Here is a 21,695-nt window from a genome sequence, read left to right as displayed (position 1 = left end):
GCATTAAAAAAAACTTGTCCCGCACATCTCCTTTAAACTTTACCCCTCGTACTTCAAAGCCATGCTCTCTAATATTTGGCAATCACGATCAATCAATCACAATGATACTTTATAGCCAAGTATGTTTTGCAACATACGAGGAATTTCATTTGCCAAATAAAATGCAATGGAACACACAAAATACATTTTAACATAAACATCTACCACAGTGACTCCTCCACATTCCACACCGTGATGGAAGGTCTCGAGCCCTCCGTTGACGGGACGATCTTGACTCCCGTGGCCGGCGGCGTTTGGGACCTCCGCATCAGGGCGATCAGCTCCTGCATCGGAGGGATGTCAGCTGCCCCGAGCCGGCGATCAGACTCTGGGGCTGGGGCTGGTCGAGCCTTTGCTTCATTGGACTAGCCTCTCCCGAGACTGCAAGCTCTTGATGGTAAGTCCCAGGCAAGAGATCAGCTCCAATGTCCCAATGTCCATGCCCCGTGGTGGGGCTCAAGTCAGTCCGAGGAGGCCTCCAGCTCCATCGATGGTAGGCTGCAGAGTGACCAGAGATATGATCCGGCAAACAATCGCTTCTCTGGCAAGGTAAGAAACTGAAAAAAGTTTCCCCCGACCCCTTCCCCTCCCCCCACATGAAACAAACTGGAGAACATTTACTCAAACTTTTAACACACATTAAAAAAATTTAAAAGACAAAAAAACCGACAGACTGTTCGCGGTGGTCAATTCTATCCTGAGAAAATATTCTGATTAACTATGCCTCTATAAACTTCTATCAGGATCTGCCACCAGTGAGAAAACAATCAAGAGACGTTTATCCAATTTCTCCTTTTAGCTGATGCCCTCTAATCCAGACAGCTTTCTGGAAAACCACTTTTGCACCCTCTCCAAACCTCCACATCTCCTTTAATGGAGTGACTATAATTGCACACAATGCAAGCTAAACCACAGATTTATAAAGGTGCATTGCAGCCTCCGGGCTCTTGTACGCAATGCCCCAACCAATGAAGGCAAGTGTAGCATGTGCCTCCTTTGCCACTCTATATACTTGTGTTACTACTTTCAGGGAGTCATGGGGACTTGGACAACTGCCTTCTTCTGGTAGTCCTGCTAACATGCCCCTCTTGGCTTCACCGCAGTCACCCATGTCTGGCTGCAATGAACATACGCTAAAGTTGTAGTGCATCTTCAGTCATTGTACTCCATCAAGACTATACTACAGGATTGTCCAAAAATGTCAAATGGCAACAAGCATCCATAACCAGTTTGGCTTCCATTCAATATCCAGCAAGCCTGAATGTACCTGAGGATTGAACAGGGAGCTTCTTCCCATCACTGCTCTCTATGTGCTTAATGCATGTGTAGGAACAAACCGCAGATGCTGGTTTAAACTGAAGATAGACACAAAATGCTGAGTAACTCAGCGGGCCAAGCAGTATCTCAGGAGGGAAGGAATGGGTGATGTTTCGGGTCGAGACAGGGGCAGTCTGAAGAAGGGTCTCAACCCGAAACATCACCCATTCCTTCTCGCCGGAGATGCTGCCTGTTCCGCTGAGTTACGCCATCATTTTGTGCTTCATGCATGTCTTTACCTCAATTGTCATAGTACAATCAGGCAACACTGGCATCACATTATGATGCTTGAGGAATGTTGTTACTATCTTTTTTTTAATGACTATGTATCAGGCAAGCATGAACAAAGCACACACATGGGGTAGACGATACAACGGTTTCAAGTAATGTACAGATGCAAGCTGCATTTGAAACCCCATCCAAACCCCATCCGTTGGGTCCCATTCTCACACGGGAGGGCTGGTCCCCCAACGCAATATTCCACCTCTCCACCAATTCCAATATTCCACCACTCACGCATGGCCTCCAACTGCGCAGTCGCGGCCGGCGAGGGGGGAGGGGGTGGTGCGGGAGGGGAGGGGGTGGTGTGGGGGGGAGAGGGGTTTGACGGGGGAGTGTATGGGGGTGTGTAGGCTCAGAGGCTCCAGGCCCCGGCTCCGACCACACTCCACGGCTCCAGACTCACTCACCGGCCCCAGACTCACTCACCGGCTCCAGACTCACTCACCAGCTCCAGACTCACTCACCAGCTCCAGACTCACTCACCGGCCCCAGACTCACTCACCGGCTCTCGTTCCCAGCTGCACACATCGGCACCAGGGTCGTCGTGGTGGTCGCCGCCACCGCTCACAGAACACAGCCCCTCACTCACAGAGCACAGCCACCGCTCGCAGAACACAGCCCCCGCTCGCAGAACACAGCCCCTCACTCACAGAGCAGAGCCCCCGCTCGCAGAACACAGCCCCCGCTCACAGAACACAGCCCCTCACTCACAGAGCAGAGCCCCCGCTCGCAGAACACAGCCCCCGCTCACAGAACACAGCCCCTCACTCACAGAGCAGAGCCCCCGCTCGCAGAACACAGCCCCCGCTCGCAGAGCACAGCCCCCGCTCGCAGAACACAGCCCCCGCTCGCAGAGCACAGCCCCCACTCGCAGAACACAGCCCCTCACTCACAGAGCACAGCCCCTCGCTCGCAGAACACAGCCCCCACTCGCAGAACACAGCCCCTCACTCACAGAGCAGAGCCCCCGCTCGCAGTACACAGCCCCCGCTCGCAGTCCGCTTCAGCTTTATTCTCTCCACTGGACAGTGTGTGCCAGAAGGGGCGTTACCTTCATGGTGACTGACAGGCGAGAAGACCAATCTGCTCATCTCACAATTTTTTATACTTTCATAACTTTTGTAATATTCCACCGATCGGAACAAAACATAGTTCGCTTGGAGCAGAGGAGACCGGTGAGTAAGGCGGCGAAAAAATCCTAGCGATATAGGGTATCATTTTTGCGCACATTTAAATAAAATGCAGACCGGATGTGGTCAAGATGAGAGTTTTACTAATAGTATAGATAGATGAGTATTAGGCGCATTATCACATCCATACAACTTCAGAACATGTCGTTAGGTAGAAGAGTGCATTTTATACAGTTTTCCAACAGTTAATGCCAAGTTGCAGAACACCTGGGAAAATCTAGTTCCTTCATGTTTTGTTGCAAGTTTATGCCATCAGGTAGAGAGATTAGCGACAACAAAGATATAAAATAATCCATTAGGGTGTGGAGAGCTGACAAACGGTAGCGTGTGAAGAAATAATTCAGCTAAAGTAATGTTCATAAGTTCATAACTCATAGGAGCAGAAGTAGGCCATTTGGCTAGTTGAGTCTACTCTGCCATTCAATCATGGCTAATCTATCTTTACCTCTCAACCGCATTCTCCTGCCCTCCCCTTAACCCTTACCACCTTTTATAATCAATAAGTTGTCAATCTCCACCTTAAAAATACTTAATAATGACCTCCGCAGCCTTCTGTGGCAATGAATATCACAGATTCTCCACCCTCTGACTAAAAAAATTCCTCTTCATCTCCTTTCTGAAGGTGCATCCTTTTATTCTGAGGCTGTGGCCTCTCGTCCTAGACTCTCCCACTAATAGAAATATCCTCTCCACATCCACTCTAACCAGGCCTTTCGCTGTTTGAGTATGCTTGGGTTTGACCATATTTGAATTGGAGAGAACCCATGATGGCATTCCACTCTTACATTTGTTGTACCCCTTCATTTTTTTAACTTTAAAAAAGATAGAAATAAAAGAAGTAAGGAAAGTGAGAAAGAGTCGTGAAGGTGCAGGAAAGTGTTGGGAAAAGAAAGCCCATTAGAAAAGGAGTTAGAGAAGCAGGTTAAGAAATAGATCCTAGAAAAGAAAGAAAGAAAGAAAGAAAGAAAGAAAGAAAGAAAGAAAGAAAGAAAGAGTAACAATCGCTCTATTATAAAAATTAAAAAAACTCCACAAAAAGGGATATACCAACTGTATTTTTCACCCCCCATTACCAGATCCTGGCACCATTTATTTTTTAAATTACTATTGCACCTTATGCTTGTAATAAGTCCATAAATGTGTCATAAATTGTTACCCGCTCAAGATTCGTTTGTATTACAAATGTCGGATCATATTTTTAAATTGCTCATTTAAACCATGTTAATTGCAAATATATTTAATTCACATTATTGGGTATTGTGGCAGCAAAACATAAAAATGTCTTGAGTTCTTGAGCTCTTATAACATTTTCTTGATTAGTAAGGGCGTCAAAGGTTACGAGGAGAAGACAGGAGAATGGGGTTGAGAGGCAGAAATAGATCAGCCATGATTGAATGAGAGAGCAGAATCAAGGGCCTAATGGCCTAATTCTACTCCGATGTCTTATGAAAATGCTCTGTTTCATGTTGTTATCAGATAGAAGTAATAGTTTGGAAGGTCATATACATGTATGGAAATATTAAAAATGTGTTGACACTTTCATTCAGTTCCCTACTCTCTTCAGTCATTTTTATAGTAATATTTACCATTGAAATTGCCAGTAAACTTTAGAATTGAACTGCCACATGTAAACTTTGTCTGCAATATTACAAGATGTAACATTGCGGACCAAGTGCCTGAAATCTTCAGATTTGGCATTTTGCCTTTCAAGCAGATTTCTATTCATCAATGATCTATGGCACAACTATACATTAATTTCCAAATGAATAATTCTGTTCCAAATTCATCCTTAGGATGGGAGTAGATGATCAGTGAGCTTGTGAAGTTCCATACCACTTTTAAATATTTTCTTTCTCTTCAAGGGATTGTGCATGAAATGGAACAGTTGTATAAAGTCGGCAATAAGCCATGTCCCATTTCTGATGTTATATAAAGTGATGTTGTACTGTTCTATGTAACATCAAAAGTCACCACATAACAGATATATAACACAATTACTATTCAATTACTACAAAATTACTTTTTATAGTCAAGATCTATTCACAGTAGAGCTGAAATAAATTTGGTACTGAGTTTGGTACGATTGTAGTCTGATACACAATTAGTGGTAGCACAGGGCTCAGTAGTGGAGTTGTTGCCTTAGGACCTGCTGTTGCCTTAGGGGTTGGTGCCTTGTTGCCTTAAGACAGCGCCAAGGACCTGGGTTTGATCCTGACTACGGGTGCTGTCTGTACGGAGTTTGTACGTTCTCCCCGTGACTTGCTTGGGTTTTCTCTGAGATTTTTGGTCTCCTCCCACGCTCCAAAAACGTACAGGTTTGTAGGTTAATTGGCTGGGTATAAATGTTAAAATTGTCCCTGGTGTGTGTAGGGTAGTGTTAACCTGTGGGGATTGTTGGTCGGTGTGGCCGAAGGCCTTGTTTCCGTGCTGTATCTCTAAACTAAACTAGAAATGTTTATGGAATCCTAGCCGTCAAACTCTGTAATTCTACTTTCAGATCCGTGCCTCTGATAATGGGACCCCTCAGAAGTCTACAACAGTTCGCCTGCACATTGAGTGGATTCAGAAACCTTCACCATCCATTGAACCGTTGGTATTTGATGAACCTCATTTTAACTTTGCTGTCATGGAGACTGATCCTGTGAATCATATGGTTGGGGTGACCAGCACAGAACTCACCAGGAACCAGCTGTGGTTTGATATTGTCGGTAAGTTATCAATATTAGGGCTGTGTACAAGTTTCCCCTTTCAAACTGTACCTACCATATACTTTAGACAAACTCAAGCATAAAACATGTTGACAAAACACACAAGGTTATTAATGTAACATCAATTTCCTAAATGCAAGGAAGATAAGTTGTCTTGCCTCTGACAACCTTGTTTAAGTACAAGCCAGACCAATTTGACAGAAGTGTTCTCACTTCAATCTGCCCACAGTTTGATATTAATTGGTGCTAATTATACAATTTCACTCGCAGGCTACAATTAGAGCTACATTTAACAGATAATTTCAAGTGAAAACAAAGTTTTAGTGAGCTCTGTTTATAATTACAAGTTGTGAATAAATACTATACTGCAATAAAATACTTCTCATGTGTAGACATTTAACATGCAGATAAAAGAGTCATTTTGCCCACCGCACACTTCCATGAGAACCTGTGGCAGATTCCAATGGTGGGTGATGTTGAACGAGGGGCAACAAAATGGAGGATTTAACATTTGCCATTTCACAAAATATTACCATGGGCCTTTTATGTCTATGTTTTCATATTTTCTCACAACATAGAAAGAGGCCATTTGGCCCCTCAGGTTTATCCCAACAGTCCCATTCCCCATTAATTTCCCCATTACCAATTCTAATTCATTTACCCTGCATCCCTCCCCAATTCTCCTGCCATCCACCTGCATGAGGAAAAGTCTACAGTAACCAATTAACTTTTGGGACATGGAGGAAACTGGAGCATCCAGGGGAAGTCACAGTGACAAGGAGGGGATTGCAGCACCACACAGATGGCACCAGGATCAAACGCAGATCACTGGAACATATGCCGACTGAGAATTTATTACACATATTACTGCAAGTGCATTGGAAGGGCACTGCTAGCACTCGCTTTACACTGAACTCGCAGGCACGTAAAGACATGTTCTCCCAGAACTCGTAGTGAAAAGGAAATTTAAGCATATATGTTTTTAAGTAGAACAAACTTTTAATACTTATTTCATCTCTTCCCATGTCAGTATTCCCGATCTGGCCTCCTGTACAACAGTGAGAGTAAACTTGCAGTGTCTGGGCAGGCAGTATTCAGGATGATCTTGTGGCATCACCACTTTAAAGCTAACATACACTAAGCTTATAATCCTATTTGTATTTTTGCACCAAGGAGATAAAACCACCATTGCTAAGTTAACTGTTTTGTTGCTCTTCAATTCAATACCAGATAAATGTGTTCCCTTTATTCATGATACCAAAATACCAAACTCTCATGACATGTAGTGAGGTTAATAATTGAAATGGTGAGAGGCATCGTGGAGGCACCAGGGGACATGGGCATGTGTGTGTGTGAACTGTGAGGAGAACTCAAATTAAACAGTTATTTTAAACAATTTCTGATAGTTCCTAGCAGCTGCTTTAGTACTTCTTTACTTATCCCTCTGGTCATCGAAGGTAGACACAAAATGCTGGAGTAACTCAGCGGTTCAAACAGCATCTCTAGAGAGAAGGAATGGGTCATCCAGTCTGATCATCCCTCCTCTGGTCATCCGGTCAGAAGGGGAATACTTGAACACATGGGACAGTGATTGGAAATGGTTGACAATAGAGATCCTGCAACAATACAGAGTTTAAAAGTTCATAAGTGATGGGAGCAGAATTAGGCCATTCAGCCCATCAAGTCTACTCTGCCATTCAATCATGGCTAATCTATCTTTCCCTCTTAACCCCATTCTCCTGCCTTCTCCCCATAACCCCTGACACCCTTACTAATCAAGAATCCATTTATCTCTGCCTTAAAAATATCCATTGACTTGACCACCAAGCCCTTATGTGGGAATAAATTCCACAGATTCAACACCCTCTGACAGAATTAATTCCACCTCATCTCCTTCTTAATGGAATGTCCTTTAATTCTGAGGCTCTGACCTCTGGTCCTAGACCAGGGATGGGGAACCTTTTCATGTTGGAATGCCGCATCAAGTTAGCTGTAATCTAATAAGGTCGCATCCAAGAAACTTCAACTAGATATAGTTCAAAGTGTACATTATGTAGTTAAAATAGCCCTCGTGACTTACTAATGTTTTAATTGTGGCCATCAGTCGGGGAGGATTATTTAGTTGAATCTTCTTTTACTCTTTGGTATTTTAAATACGTTCATTTTAAGATTAAAATTAAAATAATAAAAGACAAACAAAAACATATAATAAAAACAAAAGGATTTGTTCTACAAATATTATATTCATTCAAAAGGCCACACTTAATGGCCTAGACGGCCGGATGCGGCCTTAAGGCCGCAGGTTCCCCACCCCTGTCCTAGACTCTCCCACTGGTGGAAACATTCTCTCCACATCCACCCTATCCAGTTTTGGGGAAAGTGCAACAATGCACAAAATATTATTGCAATCAGGGTTTGTTGCTTGATATGGGAGCTGGGGATGTACTCTCTTGAATGTGAGTTGTGTAGTCAGAGTCATATAACACACATAAAATTGTCCCTTCGGCCCTTCAGGTCCAATACGACCAGCCACACTAAGTCCATGTACCCGCACTTGGTCGGTAGCCTTCATTGCCTTGGCAATTCCACCTTGGAGTAGGTGACTGGATTGTCAGTCAGTGAGCAGTGAGGAATGCCACAATTCCAACCCCCATTCTAACCTGAAGAGAAGTCAACCAACAGCAGTTACTGTTGATGGATAAACTTTCTGGTCTATGATACATAAAGACATTGCATGCATCCTTACTTTACAGAATAAGCAGAGGCAGGGGAATCAAAGGTTCTATAAGAAGCTCCTATATAAGTGCCGATATAGCACAATTTTCTGTGTGCCCCTTGAAGAAATGTAGTCCAAAACATGACTGTGTGGGTGAGTGGATAATTTTTAAAGCTTGGTCTGGATTGCCCATTTGTACAACATTCATGCACCTAAATACTATCAACCATGGGCTGCAGCATCAAATGGTGCAACGTACATCTTCACACCACCTTCAAAATACTAATTAATTCATCCATTGCCCATCAGTAGCATAAGCTCTCACATAAAGGCAGATCCTGATTATGACTGTTTTCTTACTGCCAAGTCATTCAGATCCCAGTCAAATCGCTAACATCTACCCATTTTCCAGTACTCGTCTCATTACTTCATTGATCTTTTATGCCACTTCTCCCAATGTCCTGTAGCTAAACATTTCTTTCTTTAATAAACCCTTATTCTTTCCCCCATTGTCCCTCTTTCCTCAGTTTAACTTCCCTCCATTTTCATTCCCTCAACATTTCTTGTCTTAATTTCTTTTTCTGTGATGTATTTTTTCTTCATGTCTCTGAGCCCCACAACCCAACTCTACATCTACTTATCTCCATCCATGCATTTTCTCCCCACTCCCAGCAATGACCGATCTAAGAGAGGAAAGATTTTGTTTGTCCGTGTCATGGAGTTTTATTGTTGCCTTGGGATTTGTGCATGAAAGAATATTGCTGGTGGAATCCTGGATACAAAGCTGCCACTGTTATTCATTGTTGCACAAAATAATCCACAGTTTTGCTTGCTAAGGATTTTCTTTGTTCAGGCTTCATTCAATACATCATCCCACAGAAAATCAATTTGGATTGCTTGTTTGAGCCTCTGGATTTAGACATCAATCTATGGTTTTAACGAGAAATGCAAAAGTGACTCATAAAACACAGAATGAGGCCATTTGGCCCACCGAGTTTATACTGGTATTTTCTGCATCCACATGCTTCAATCAATGTCATGAGCCCAGCTGGTGATGTATTTTTCAAAGAACCTTTGAAAGTAGAGCCAAGGTTAGCTCTTTCAGAAACCGTACACCTGCAGATAAGAATCAATTTTATGATTGGTTTAATCCTTGAGGTTTTGTTCAGATGTGTTTTTTAAAAATATATATACTGCTCGTTATTGTTGTGAAGTTCATGCATGTTTCGTTGCAAATCCAAAGAAAATGTGGTTACAGTGACTAGTTTTTGTGAGGAGGTGCGTGCAGCTTTTGCCTTTTAGTTCACCGCGTGAGAACATTCAGTCCAAGTGTTAACAGATATGATCTGGCTGGTTGTAAGCTCATAGGCTCGGAAAGTTCACATTAGCACTTTGTTCTGAATGTAGTGAGCGACAGGGATAACCCACAGTGCAATATGCCCTCCGATGGTCATGATCATCGAGCTTACTAAACTCATTCATAATTTATGCACCCTCACATCTATGAAAAAACTTTTGTATCTCCTGATCTTTTGGGATGGGCCTGCACAAGGGTTTCCTCGGGATATTTCAATTGGGTTAGTGTACAAACAATGGTTATGTTACTATGCGGGAAAGTTCTAGTGAGATCCCACTTACATAGAAACAGAGAAAATAGGTGCAGGAGGAGGCCATTTGGCCCTTCGACTCAGCACCACCATTCAATATGATCACGGCTGATCATCCAAAATCAGTACCCCGTTCCTGCTTTCTCCCCATATTCCTTGATTCCATGGATTCACTTGGAGTATTCTTTTCAGTGCATTTTCTGAAGGCGCACGATTTACTTGCCTTCATTAGTTGGGGTGTTGAGCATAAGACACAAGAAGTTAGGTTGCTGCTTTATAGGACATTGGATAGGCCGCAAGTGGGCAATTGCCTACAGTTCTGGTCACCCCATTACAGGAAGGGTATTGGAGGCTTTGGAGAGGGTGCAGAACAGGTTTATCAGAATGCTGACTAGAATAGAGGGTATTAGCTGTATTGAAAGGTTGGACAAACGTGGATTGTTTTCTCTTGTGCTTCGAGGTTGAGGGGAGATCTGATAGGTGTATATAAAATTATGAGAGGCGTAGATAGAGTAGACAGTCAGAACCTTTTCCCCAGCGTGGAAGTATCAAAAGACGAGGGTATAGCTTTGTGAAAGGGGCAACGTATAAAGGAGAAAGAGGAGGCAGATACGATAAGTAGATACGAGACGATAGCGACATTTATGAGTCTACATGGATAAGCATGGAATGGAGGGATATGGATTACGTGCAGACAGAGGAGATTAGTTTAACTTGGTATCATGTTCGGCATGGACATTAGTGCTGAAGGGGCTGTCCTTGTACATACCGCATTATGTCTACATACCGTGCCATATTTTGGGCTGGAAGGTGCAAAGTGCCCCACAGATCTGTCACAATAATGATTGGGGCTACGATTTGCACAGATTAGGCTTGTATCTTGAATGGAGAAGATTAATGGTTGATCTGATCAAGATTACAATGATTTATGGATTTCAAAGGGTGGTATTCGTGAATCATAGCAGGACAGCAAAAGGCCATTTGATCAATAATCATCTCATTTCTTCAGATTAGACCCAAACATCAATATTTCCCATAAATCAATTTATCCTAGAGTTTAATTTACTCCATGAGTTGTCTTTGATTAGTGCTATGATATCTGTACCTTGTCTTTTTTATAATTTTGTTGCCAATTATTTTAAATCTGTCCTTTCCCATTCTCACTCATCAGAAACAGTTTTGCCCTCTTTAGAAAAAAAAACCTCATCTATTCAAAATGTTTCTACTAGGCTTTGGTTTTCCAGTCATATATTATCAAGCTGAGTCCTCCTCTTTATTTTCTCCAGGACTTTAAATGAGTAATTAATTAGCTCTTTTAATGATGATGAACTCGTGTGAATGGGTGATCGATGGTCGGCACAGACGTGGTGGGCCGAAAGGACTGTTGTCATGCTTTATCTTTCAATCAATCCGTTCAATTGATCAATCAAAGACTCAATGATCCGCATGGCCTCTTCCTATGTTGTATGATTCTAATCTACACTGGGATGCAGTCATTTTTCATTTGTGCATTCACAAAAATGGACATTGGCTAAAATTGACCACATTGTAGAAACAAGCTTGGCCTCACTAAATTTTCCTGTCCTCAGCCGAGTTGACAGAATTTCATGTTCTGATGAAAGATCATGATCTTGAAATTTTTCACTGTGTTTAGCCTCCACAGATGCTGCCTGACATGCTGAGCATTTTCTGTTGTTATGATAGAATATCTTTCAGATCCTGGATGAGTTGCGTTTTTGTGAGTGCTGACACGCTAACATCAAAAATAGCATCGCTGCACCAAGTAGAGCATGTTTCTGGCGCTTTCCTTCTCTGTTCCAACTGAGTCATTAATTTATTAAATTTACCGCTGTAGTTGGCTCTATCTCCCAGTGACAATTGGTTGTTTAATAGCTCTTTCTCAATGCTGGTGAAGTTAGTTTACACTGAGAGAAGAGAGGTGCAAATTATGTGCAAGTTGTAAAGCAACCAATGAAGCATCTGAATGTGAATATAGTAAAAACAAGAGGATTTGCAAGGGGAGGCTTGAGAAAGTCCTTGCACCTTCTCAATGTCATTCCATTCAAGGAGTTACCATATGGGATCTGTCACGCTCTCCATTCCCACTGGGTAATCCATCTGCTTATCACAATGTGTTCTCTTTGGCTATACAAATAATACATCTCCTGTTGCTCAGATTCCACCAAGATGTCATTTCATTACATTGTTAACTCATTGCACTATATTTTCTCTTTTCTATCTGGTAGGAAGAATATTTTGTAGTTTATTTTTAGAGAATCATTTATCTATATTATCATTCCATTATATATTGCCAATTGCTAGGCAATCTAAATTCCAGACTTCCTGAACCAGCAACCTTGTGTGAGTAGCTTTTCTCTTTTCTACCTGGTAGGAAGAATATTTTTAGTGGGTGTTTTTGTAGAGAACTGAATGTCCCAATTGTGAATAATATTTTCATGAAAGTGAAATTTTCATTAAGTCAACAGGTCATAAGTGATTGGAGCAGAATTAGCCCATTTGGCCCATCTAGTCTACTCCGCCATTCAATCATGGCTGATCTATATTTCCCTCCTAACCCCGTTCTCCTGCCTTCTCGCCATAACCCCTGACACCCAGATTAATTAAGAATCTATCTATCTGTCTTATAAACATCATTTGACGGCCTCCACAGCCATCTGTGGCAATGAATCCCACAGATTCACCACCCTCTGGCTAAAGAAATTCCTCTTCATCTCCTTGCTAAAGAAACGTCCTTTAATTCTGTGGCTATGGCCTCTAGTCTTAGACTAGTGGAAACATCCTCTCCACATCCACTCTATCCACACCTTTCACTATTCAGTAAGTTTCATTGAGGTTCCCCATCATCCTTCTAAACTCCTGCGAGTACAGGCCCAGTGCCGTCAAATGCTCATCATATGTTAACCCACTCATTCCTGGGATCATTCTTGTAAACGTACTCTGTACCCTTTCCAGATCCAGTGCATCCTTCTATCCAGTACATCCAACAGTACATCCTTCCTCAGATGTGGTGCCCATAATTGCTCACAATACTCCAAATGCAGCCTGACCAGCGCCTTATGGAGCCTCAGCATTACACCCCTGTTTTTTAATTCTAGCCCTCTTGAAATAAATGCACCATTGCGCCTGCGTTTGTTTAGAGCAGCATCATGGATGTACTATGCAGTCACTTCCATGGTACAGTAACATCAAATAGGACACTGAATAAGGCTGATTTGTGAATGAATCAATTTCTGTACCGCTTGGAAACAGATTTTAACTGGAAATACCATTTTAGAGGCGTTGATGAGATTCAATCAAACGATAATGCAGCTAGCATGAACTTACAAGGCATTCCCCTTAAATGATTTATCAATCGTATAGTTCCAGTTGCTAATGTAAGAATGAACTTTATTTCATTTTAACTGACAAGAACATGTGTAGATTTTCAAAGAGAGTTACGAGGAAGTGAGTGAAGTTGAGTTTATTGTCATATGCACAATTATGGGAAGGTGCAGGTGCAATTAATATCTTGCTTGCAGCAACATCACAGATTCAGACCTTTAGTAGAACATAAATTGTGCAAGACAATGAAATGAAAATAACTGTCCAAAAAACAAGATATTAGTGCAGAAACACAAGCAGAAAACAAGCCTATAGTGTTGCAAGTGGTGGTCCATAGTATTCCGTTACTGATGTAGGATTAGGGGTGTGCAGGTCGGTTCAAGAACTTGTAAGAAAGTAGCTGTTCTTGAGTGTGTTTGTGTGGGACTTGAGGCAGATTGTGGTGATCCTTGATGATAGATACCTCCTTGGTGAAGCAGCAACTCATGCGGATGCTTTTGATGGTGGGGAGGGATGTGCCTTTGATGGACCAGGCTGAGTCCACTGGTCTCTGCAGCTTCTTACAGTGTGTCACAATTGCTGTACCAGACCTACTGAGCTTCTGCAGCACATTGTGTTTTTCTCAAGATTCCAGCATCTCAATGATTCAATGATATTTTGAATTCCAGCTTCTTGAGACTCAATGATTCAATGATATTTTATTGTCAAATGTAGCTAAGTACAGTGAAATGCTTTGTTTTGCTTACAACCTGGTAAAATCATGTAGAAGACCTCACCAAGGCAGTACACGTCTTGCCATGTTTTGGTGCCGAACATTTCTATCTACTGCCTTCTGCTACACGTGGCAGCAGCCCCCCCACCCCGGGGTCCTTCTACATTCTCGATGCCTTCCCCACCCGCTGGGTCCCCTTCTTGTTCTAGGAGGGGACCCAGAACTTCAGTCTCAAATACCTTCAGGTTTGTCATCTCATCTCTTTGTATTCTCCAACAGGTGGGGATGTTGAGGAAGAGTTTGAAATTGAGAAGAACAGTGGTACGATCACCATTGCCAAAGAATTGAATGCCAGCCGGACATCAAATTACAACCTGACAGTACAACTGACCAATGGGACAAATACCGTCACAACTCAGGTACAAGAGTAAATGAACATTTGTGTTAACATGGTGCACTAGTTACTTAATAGCATGGTGCACTAGTTACTTAATATTCAAGGGTCTATGAAGAGCCTGAGTTGGAAACATTCCATGAGCCAAATATCAGAAGCTGCTTGCCCCACAATGCAGAGAGGGTCTGCCCCACTTGGCGATTTTTTTAGGCAACTGCCAGCGACTGTCATAGTCGTAGCAGGTCGCCGAAAAACCGGCGACAACCTATGTCATCCTGGCGACTACCTACGACTGCACCTACGTCAAGAGAAGTCGAGTAGTGCTCATTGGCATGAAACCCACTGTCGCCAAAAAAATTTCAACATGTTGAAAATTTAGCGGCAATCAGAAAGATGCTACAAATTTTTGTGCGACTGAGGAGGCTACTCCCAGCGACCACAGGTGAACATGTGACGACAAACTAGTCGCCTGTAGTTGTCTAAAAAATCGCCTAAGTGGGACGTTGGCTTTTACAACGTTGGCTTTTTGGGATCGGGAACAAATAGTTGCAAAGTTTGTTACGACAATAAAGACATTTGACTGCTCAGGAAGCATTGTTAAGAGTTGAGTAATTAAACCATTCCCGAAGGGAATGGGCAGTTCATTTCATGGATTGCTGAGACCTGAATATCTAAAATAACAGATTAATAATGGGTAGAAATTAGACGAAGCATGGAATGCTGTGACCAGTTCTGGGCATCGCACCTTAGGAAAGATTTGGAGCATTTGAGGCACAGCATAGATTTTAGTGATACAAAAAGCTGGAGTAACTCAGTGGGTCAGACGGCATCTCTAGAGAAAAGAAATAGGTGATGTTTCGGAACGGGACCCTTCTTCAGACTCAACCCGAAACATCACCTATGCCTTTTCTTCAGAGATGCTGCCTGACCCGCGGAGTTACTCCTGCTTTTTATGTCTATCTGTAGTTTAAACCAGCATCTGCAGTTCCTTCCTACAGATGTTAGTGATACTTTGATGCCCAAAATGAAGTGATGAAGTGGGTTGGGGTTGTGGGCACAGGAAGTCAGCATACTTATTTCTCATTCTCACCCATCTAATATATGGATCTTCGGGAAAAGGAATTGTTCCCTTTATTTGTAATGTTCATTAACAACATGAAAATCAGCACTTTGTAATCCCATTTCTTTTCATGCACCAGGCGTATGTCAAAGTGATTGACATCAATGACCACCGGCCACAGTTCCTGGAGAGTAAATATGACGTGTGGATTCCTGAGGATACTCCTCGCTCCACTGCGATCCTGCAGATCAGTGCGCGAGATACAGACGGGAACACCAAGCTGATTTATACCATCCAGAGCAGCGTGGATGCTGAGAGTCTGAAGCTGTTTTACCTGGACCCTGCCAGTGGAATGCTACTGACTGCTGATTCATTAGATTATGAATCAATTCACCTACACACCCTCACTGTTATGGTAGGTGAAATACATTACCATCAAGGTAGTCGAACAATTTTAATGGATTGTATGTAAAGTTTCGCTTTTTTAGTTTAGAGATACAGAGCGGTAACAGGCCCTTCGGCCCACCTAGTGCGCACTGACCAGCGATCACCCCGCACACTAGCACTATCCTACACACTAGCGACAATTTACATTTATAACAGGCCAATTAACCTACAAACATGTACTTATTTGGAGTGTGGGAGGAAATTGAAGATCTCAGAGAAAACCTACGCATTCACGGGGAGGACGTACAAACTCGGTACGGGCAGCACCCGCAGTCGGGATCGAACCCGGATCTCTAGCGCTGTAAGGCAGCAACTCTACCGCTGCGGCACTGTGCTGCCCTTCTCATCTTCTCAACCATTTTTTTTTTTTGGGCAGGATGGTTTTATAGAAACATAGAAATTAGGTGCAGGAGTAGGCCATTCGGCCCTTCGAGCCTGCACCGCCATTCAATATGATCATGGCTGATCATCCAACTCAGTATCCTGTACCTGCCTTCTCTCCATACCCTCTGATCCCTTTAGCCACAAGGGCCACATCTAACTCCCTCATAAATATAGCCAATGAACTGGCCTCAACTACCCTCTGTGGCAGGGAGTTCCAGAGATTCACCACTCTCTGTGTGAAAAAAGTTTTTCTCATCTCGGTTTTAAAGGATTTCCCCCTTACCCTTAAGCTGTGACCCCTTGTCCTGGACTTCCCCAACATCCGGAACAATCTTCCTGCATCTAGCCTGTCCAACCCCTTAAGAATTTTGTAAGTTTCTATAAGATCCCCTCTCAATCTCCTAAATTCTAGAGAGTATAAACCAAGTCTATCCAGTCTTTCTTCATAAGACAGTCCTGACATCCCAGGAATCAGTCTGGTGAACCTTCTCTGTACTCCCTCTATGGCAATAATGTCCTTCCTCAGATTTGGAGACTAAAACTGTACGCAATACTCCAGGTGTGGTCTCACCAAGACCCTGTGCAACTGCAGTAGAACCTCCCTGCTCCTATACTCAAATCCTTTTGCTATGAAAGCTAACATACCATTTGCTTTCTTCACTGCCTGCTGCACCTGCATGCCTACTTTCAATGACTGGTGTACCATGACACCCAGGTCTCGCTGCATCTCCCCTTTTCCTAATCGGCCACCATTTAGATAATAGTCTGCTTTCCTGTTTTTGCCACCAAAATGGATAACCTCACATTCATCCACATTATACTGCATCTGCCAAACATTTGCCCACTCACCCAGCCTATCCAAGTCACCTTGCAGTCTCCTAGCATCCTCCTCACAGCTAACACTGCCCCCCAGCTTAGTGTCATCCGCAAACTTGGAGATATTGCCTTCAATTCCCTCATCCAGATCATTAATATATGCAGCAGTTTTCTCAGTACTGTCCCCACTTCAATGGCAGCAAATTGGTGGAAGCACAATTGATTGTTTAATTGATTGATTGATACTTTATGATCACATGCGCCATGTCACAGTTAAATTCTTTGTTTTGCTCACCATATACAAGATATGCAAAGAGTCGCCAAGTATAGGGGTCGACAAAGTTACATAGTATTCATTGAATTTCCCAATGGCCCCTCTTTGTTCTCGACGCCCCCCACCCACCCAAGCCTGGCCTTGCAGCTTGCCCCAAGCGAAGCAGACCGTTGAAGATTGTTAGCATCAAACATGCCCTTATTAAATCCAGCACTGTGAGGTTGGGTGCAACTCTCTCCATCAACCATAAATAAAAACAGAAAGTGCTGGGTGTTCTCAGCAGATCAGTCAGCATCTGTGGAAAGAGAAACATAGTTAACGTCTCCCAACAATGTACTTCAATACTGTGTACCAATTATATGTTGTTCCATCATAACATTTTTCCACTCTCACTGCCTCTCCACTCTGGTCTTTTATGAAGAGACAAGCTGCACAGATATCTGCTGGGCACATATTTCCACATGGGAACTGGATCGATCTCTTCCAGACTCATTTTCATTGGGAGCCAATCCATCAACTGAGGTTGAAATTGGAAGTATTAAAGAGATAAGGCAGAGTTAAAATGAAATTTGCAGAAATCTGAGATTATTACACTGGATAGTGATTTCCTATTGAACTTTCTTTCTTATTCAGGCAATCCGTGACTTATTTAATAGGCAACGTATGTAAACCTGCACTTGTGTAACAATTCTTTAAGCCCACTGCTTTATGTTCGGGTTCTGCGTCTCGGTATTCTCTGTAGCAGTGCGCCACTGCGCATGAAGCTGCTTCCACAAGCCCGTCAGCTGTTCTTGTGGATATTCCCATGTGGTCTCCACGTCGGAGCTCCCACGTGGTCTCCATGTTGGAGCTCCCATGTGGTCTCCATGATGGAGCTCCCACCTGCTCTCCATGATGGAGCTCCCACCTGGTCTCCATGATGGAGCTCCCACCTGGTCTCCATGTTGGAGCTCCCATGTGGTCTCCATGATGGAGCTCCCACATGGTACTACACAGTATGAATAGTGAACCTATGCAGTCGCGCTTCTATTTACGACTTGCTTGACATCTGACTCATGCAAGGGTCCATGGGACGCAACGCTTACGGAAATCAGTGCGGTCTGTACTGGGATTGAGGAATATCATTGCCATTTTAAGTCTGAGATAAATTAATTGGAAAAGTTTAATTTCATTTCAAACTGATTCCATAACAATGGCATTGAAAGGATCACAGTATGAATCTGTGGAGGCTGAGGATTTGAACCGGAAATCATTTTCATTATTGCTGGCAGCATATGGGAAAAGCCAGGACTGAGCCAAACCTGCACCATCCACCATATGGTTGCTGTCAATGAGCAACATGATACATGATATTAGTTTCCACACCACTTGGAAGCAGATCTGGATATTCAAGGTCATAAACGCAGTATTTCTGAGGCCTACTTTGTTAAATTTCATGGTCGTAAAGCATTCTGTTCAACCTCCAAACTGACAGATTATTTAATTTCCATCGTAGGTACTGTAACACACATCAAACCATCCTTTAACACCAAGATTTGAGATTTGAGACAATAAAAGGCTATCTATCTATCTATAACTCCACCAGTCAGACTACATCCACTCCCTTGTTATTTTCTATGCTTCTTTTGGATTTGTTTAACATGGAGACATACCGTTGTGACAGCAGAGAGAGGGCGATAGGTTGTGTCTGGATCTGAATTCATTAAATGTGATGTTGTGTTGCTGTTCCACATAATTCGTTCCCCGCAGAATGGCAGCCAAGTCTCAGCGAGTTAAATGAGTTGTCAGCTGCTTCTCCATTTGTATCAAATTTGATGGTGATTCTGCAACAGCAACCACTTGTATTTTCATTGCGACTTTAACAGAATGAAGCACCTGAACAGGCTCCACGGGTGTGCTAACAAACAGCATTTGAGTCAGCCATATATAGTGAAATTGGCATGAGATATAAATGCAATTGGTGTTATGCACAGAATCTCTAGTCTCTTGCCCAGAGTAGGTGAATTGAGGACCAGAGGACATGGGTTTATGGTGAAGGGGAAAAGATTTAATAAGAATCTGAGGGGTAACTTTTTCATCACAAAGGGTGGTGGGTGTATGGAACAAGCTGCCAGAGCAGGTAGTTGAGGCAAGGACTATCCCAACGTTCAAGAAACAGTTAGACAGGTACATGGATAGGACAGGTTTGGAGGGATATAGACCAAATGCGGGCAGGTGGAACTAGTGTAGCTGGGATATAATGGCTGGTGTTGGCAAGTTGGGCCAAAGTGCCTGTATCATAGAAACATAGAAAATAGGTGCAGGAGTAGGCCATTCGGCCCTTCTGATCATCCAACTCAGTATCCTATCCCTGCCTTCTCTCCATACCCCCTGATCCCTTTAGCCACAAGGGCCACATCTAACTCCCTCTTAAATATAGCCAATGAACTGGCCTCAACTACCTTCTGTGGCAGAGAATTCCACAGATTCACCACTCTCTGTGTAAAAAATGATTTTCTCATCTCGGACCTAAAAGACTTCCCTCTTATCCTTAAACTGTGACCCCTAGTTCTGGACTTCCCCAACATCGGGAACAATCTTCCTGCATCTAGCCTGTCCAACCCCTTAAGAATTTTGTAAGTTTCTATAAGATCCCCCCTCAATCTTCTAAATTCTAGTGTGTACCACGCTGTATCATTCTATGACTCTATTGTTGTTGATGATCAAACACTTGGCCAAAATAGTTCATTTTGTAGAGCATTTTAAATAGAAAAGAGCATTAGATATGCAGAGTTTAGGGAAGAGATTCCAGTGTTTGGGATCATGTTGATGAAAATATGCTGCCAATGCTGGAGCAATGATTTTGAAGAATGATCAAGAAGCCAGTTTTCACAATGAACAGATCTCATGAAGAACTGTTAGACTGGAGATTACTCGGATAGGTTTAGGTTTAAGTTTACTAATGATTCAAGTGCCGTGGTATAGTGAAAGCTTTGGATTGCATGCTATCCGGTCAAATCAGATAAGATTTAACATAAATACAATCAATCAAAATATATTTCCTAGCATTATAGCATAACAGTTCCAGAGGCAAAGTCCAATAACCGTAGTTAGGTCGAGGAAAATCAGATTGTACCCTCGATTATAGAAGGACTGTTCAGAAACCCGATAACAGCGAGGAAGAAGATATTCCTGAGTCTGGTGGTCACACTTCAAGCTTCTGTATCTTCATCCTGATAGAAGTGACGGAAGGAATGTTGACTGCTTTCCTGAGACATAGAGACTTCATAGATGGATTTGACCAAAAAAATCTGAAATAACATTTTGAGGGGCAGATTAATATTGTCTTGATTTTCTCACCAATCATACTAAACCAGAAATCAGAAAATAATGAATTAGAAAAAAGTAAATTTAGATGCACAAATTATTAATTTAGAGTGATAGGAATTAGATTGATTAATTAGGTTTAAGGAAGTGACATTTGTATGGTCTTTCAAAAAGGTCAATCATTCATAAAATATTGGTTCAGTTTTATTAACCAATAAAGTAATTGAAATATTTCAAAATAAGGGAGGTACAATGGCGTAGGATCAGTGTCAATAATGGAGACACAAGTGACTGTAGATGATGGAATTTTGAGTAAATAATGGAGGAACTCAATGGGTCACAGAATTTGTGGAAGGATTGGACAGATGACATTTTGGTTTGGGACATCCACATCAGACATCCTCTTCAGACCATTAGTCTGAAGAAGGATCCCAAACAAAAAACGTTATCTGTCCATTCCCTCCACAAATGCTGCCTGTAAATTCTTCCAGTACTTTGTTTTTAGCTCAATGTCAATAATGTTGCACAAAAAAATATAAGGACATGACTCAGGATTAATAGTTTAAAAAAAAAATGTTTGTTGTTCATCCCAGAAAATAATTCTGGCTGTAAATAATAGGTTTGAGGGACACAATGGCAGCCTTCCAATAGAATTGTTGGATACTTTGCCAATATCAAAAAATTGGCTGCGTTTCATTTATTAGAAGATTATGATTGTCAATCACTCTTTAATAATGATTTTTCCTCAGAGATTATTTTTTTCTCTGTGAGATCAGAAGGCTTGAAAAGGTAATGCTTTCATTCATTGTGTCAAGTGCAGAATAATTTAGAGCTTAATTAGGATCCACGTGAAATGGCAATATACAACATAATTTATTCACTTGCTGAGAATGGTTTTATATTCATCCTTAACCGATGAATCAATATTCTTCCATCTTGTATACCATTTGGCAGAAGTACTGATGATAGCATGGGTGTAGTATATACTGTGAGTGGGAGACTTCAATCCATCAGCTGGAATGTCTTGCTAGAACCACCATTGGTCAAATTGATTGAATAATGATGGTAAAACTGCTTGAGGCAAGCGAGTTCTCTAACATG

General features: G+C 42.3%; 1 protein-coding gene across 1 annotated transcript in view; it reads left to right on the top strand.

The window, feature by feature from the left end:
- Nucleotides 1-21,695, top strand: part of LOC116978624 (protocadherin Fat 1-like) — a 157,748-nt gene that overhangs the window by 82,464 nt on the left and 53,589 nt on the right. Inside the window, exons 6-8 of the mRNA XM_033029910.1 lie at nucleotides 5,326-5,536; nucleotides 14,193-14,332; nucleotides 15,507-15,782. Of these exons, the coding sequence (XP_032885801.1) occupies nucleotides 5,326-5,536; nucleotides 14,193-14,332; nucleotides 15,507-15,782 (627 nt within the window). The remainder of the gene's footprint in view (nucleotides 1-5,325; nucleotides 5,537-14,192; nucleotides 14,333-15,506; nucleotides 15,783-21,695) is intronic.

The sequence above is a fragment of the Amblyraja radiata genome, chromosome 11 (assembly GCF_010909765.2).
Source record: "Amblyraja radiata isolate CabotCenter1 chromosome 11, sAmbRad1.1.pri, whole genome shotgun sequence".
Classification (NCBI taxonomy): domain Eukaryota; kingdom Metazoa; phylum Chordata; class Chondrichthyes; order Rajiformes; family Rajidae; genus Amblyraja; species Amblyraja radiata.
The sequence above is the reverse complement of the archived record's forward strand: the minus strand, read 5'-3'. Positions and strand labels throughout refer to the sequence as shown.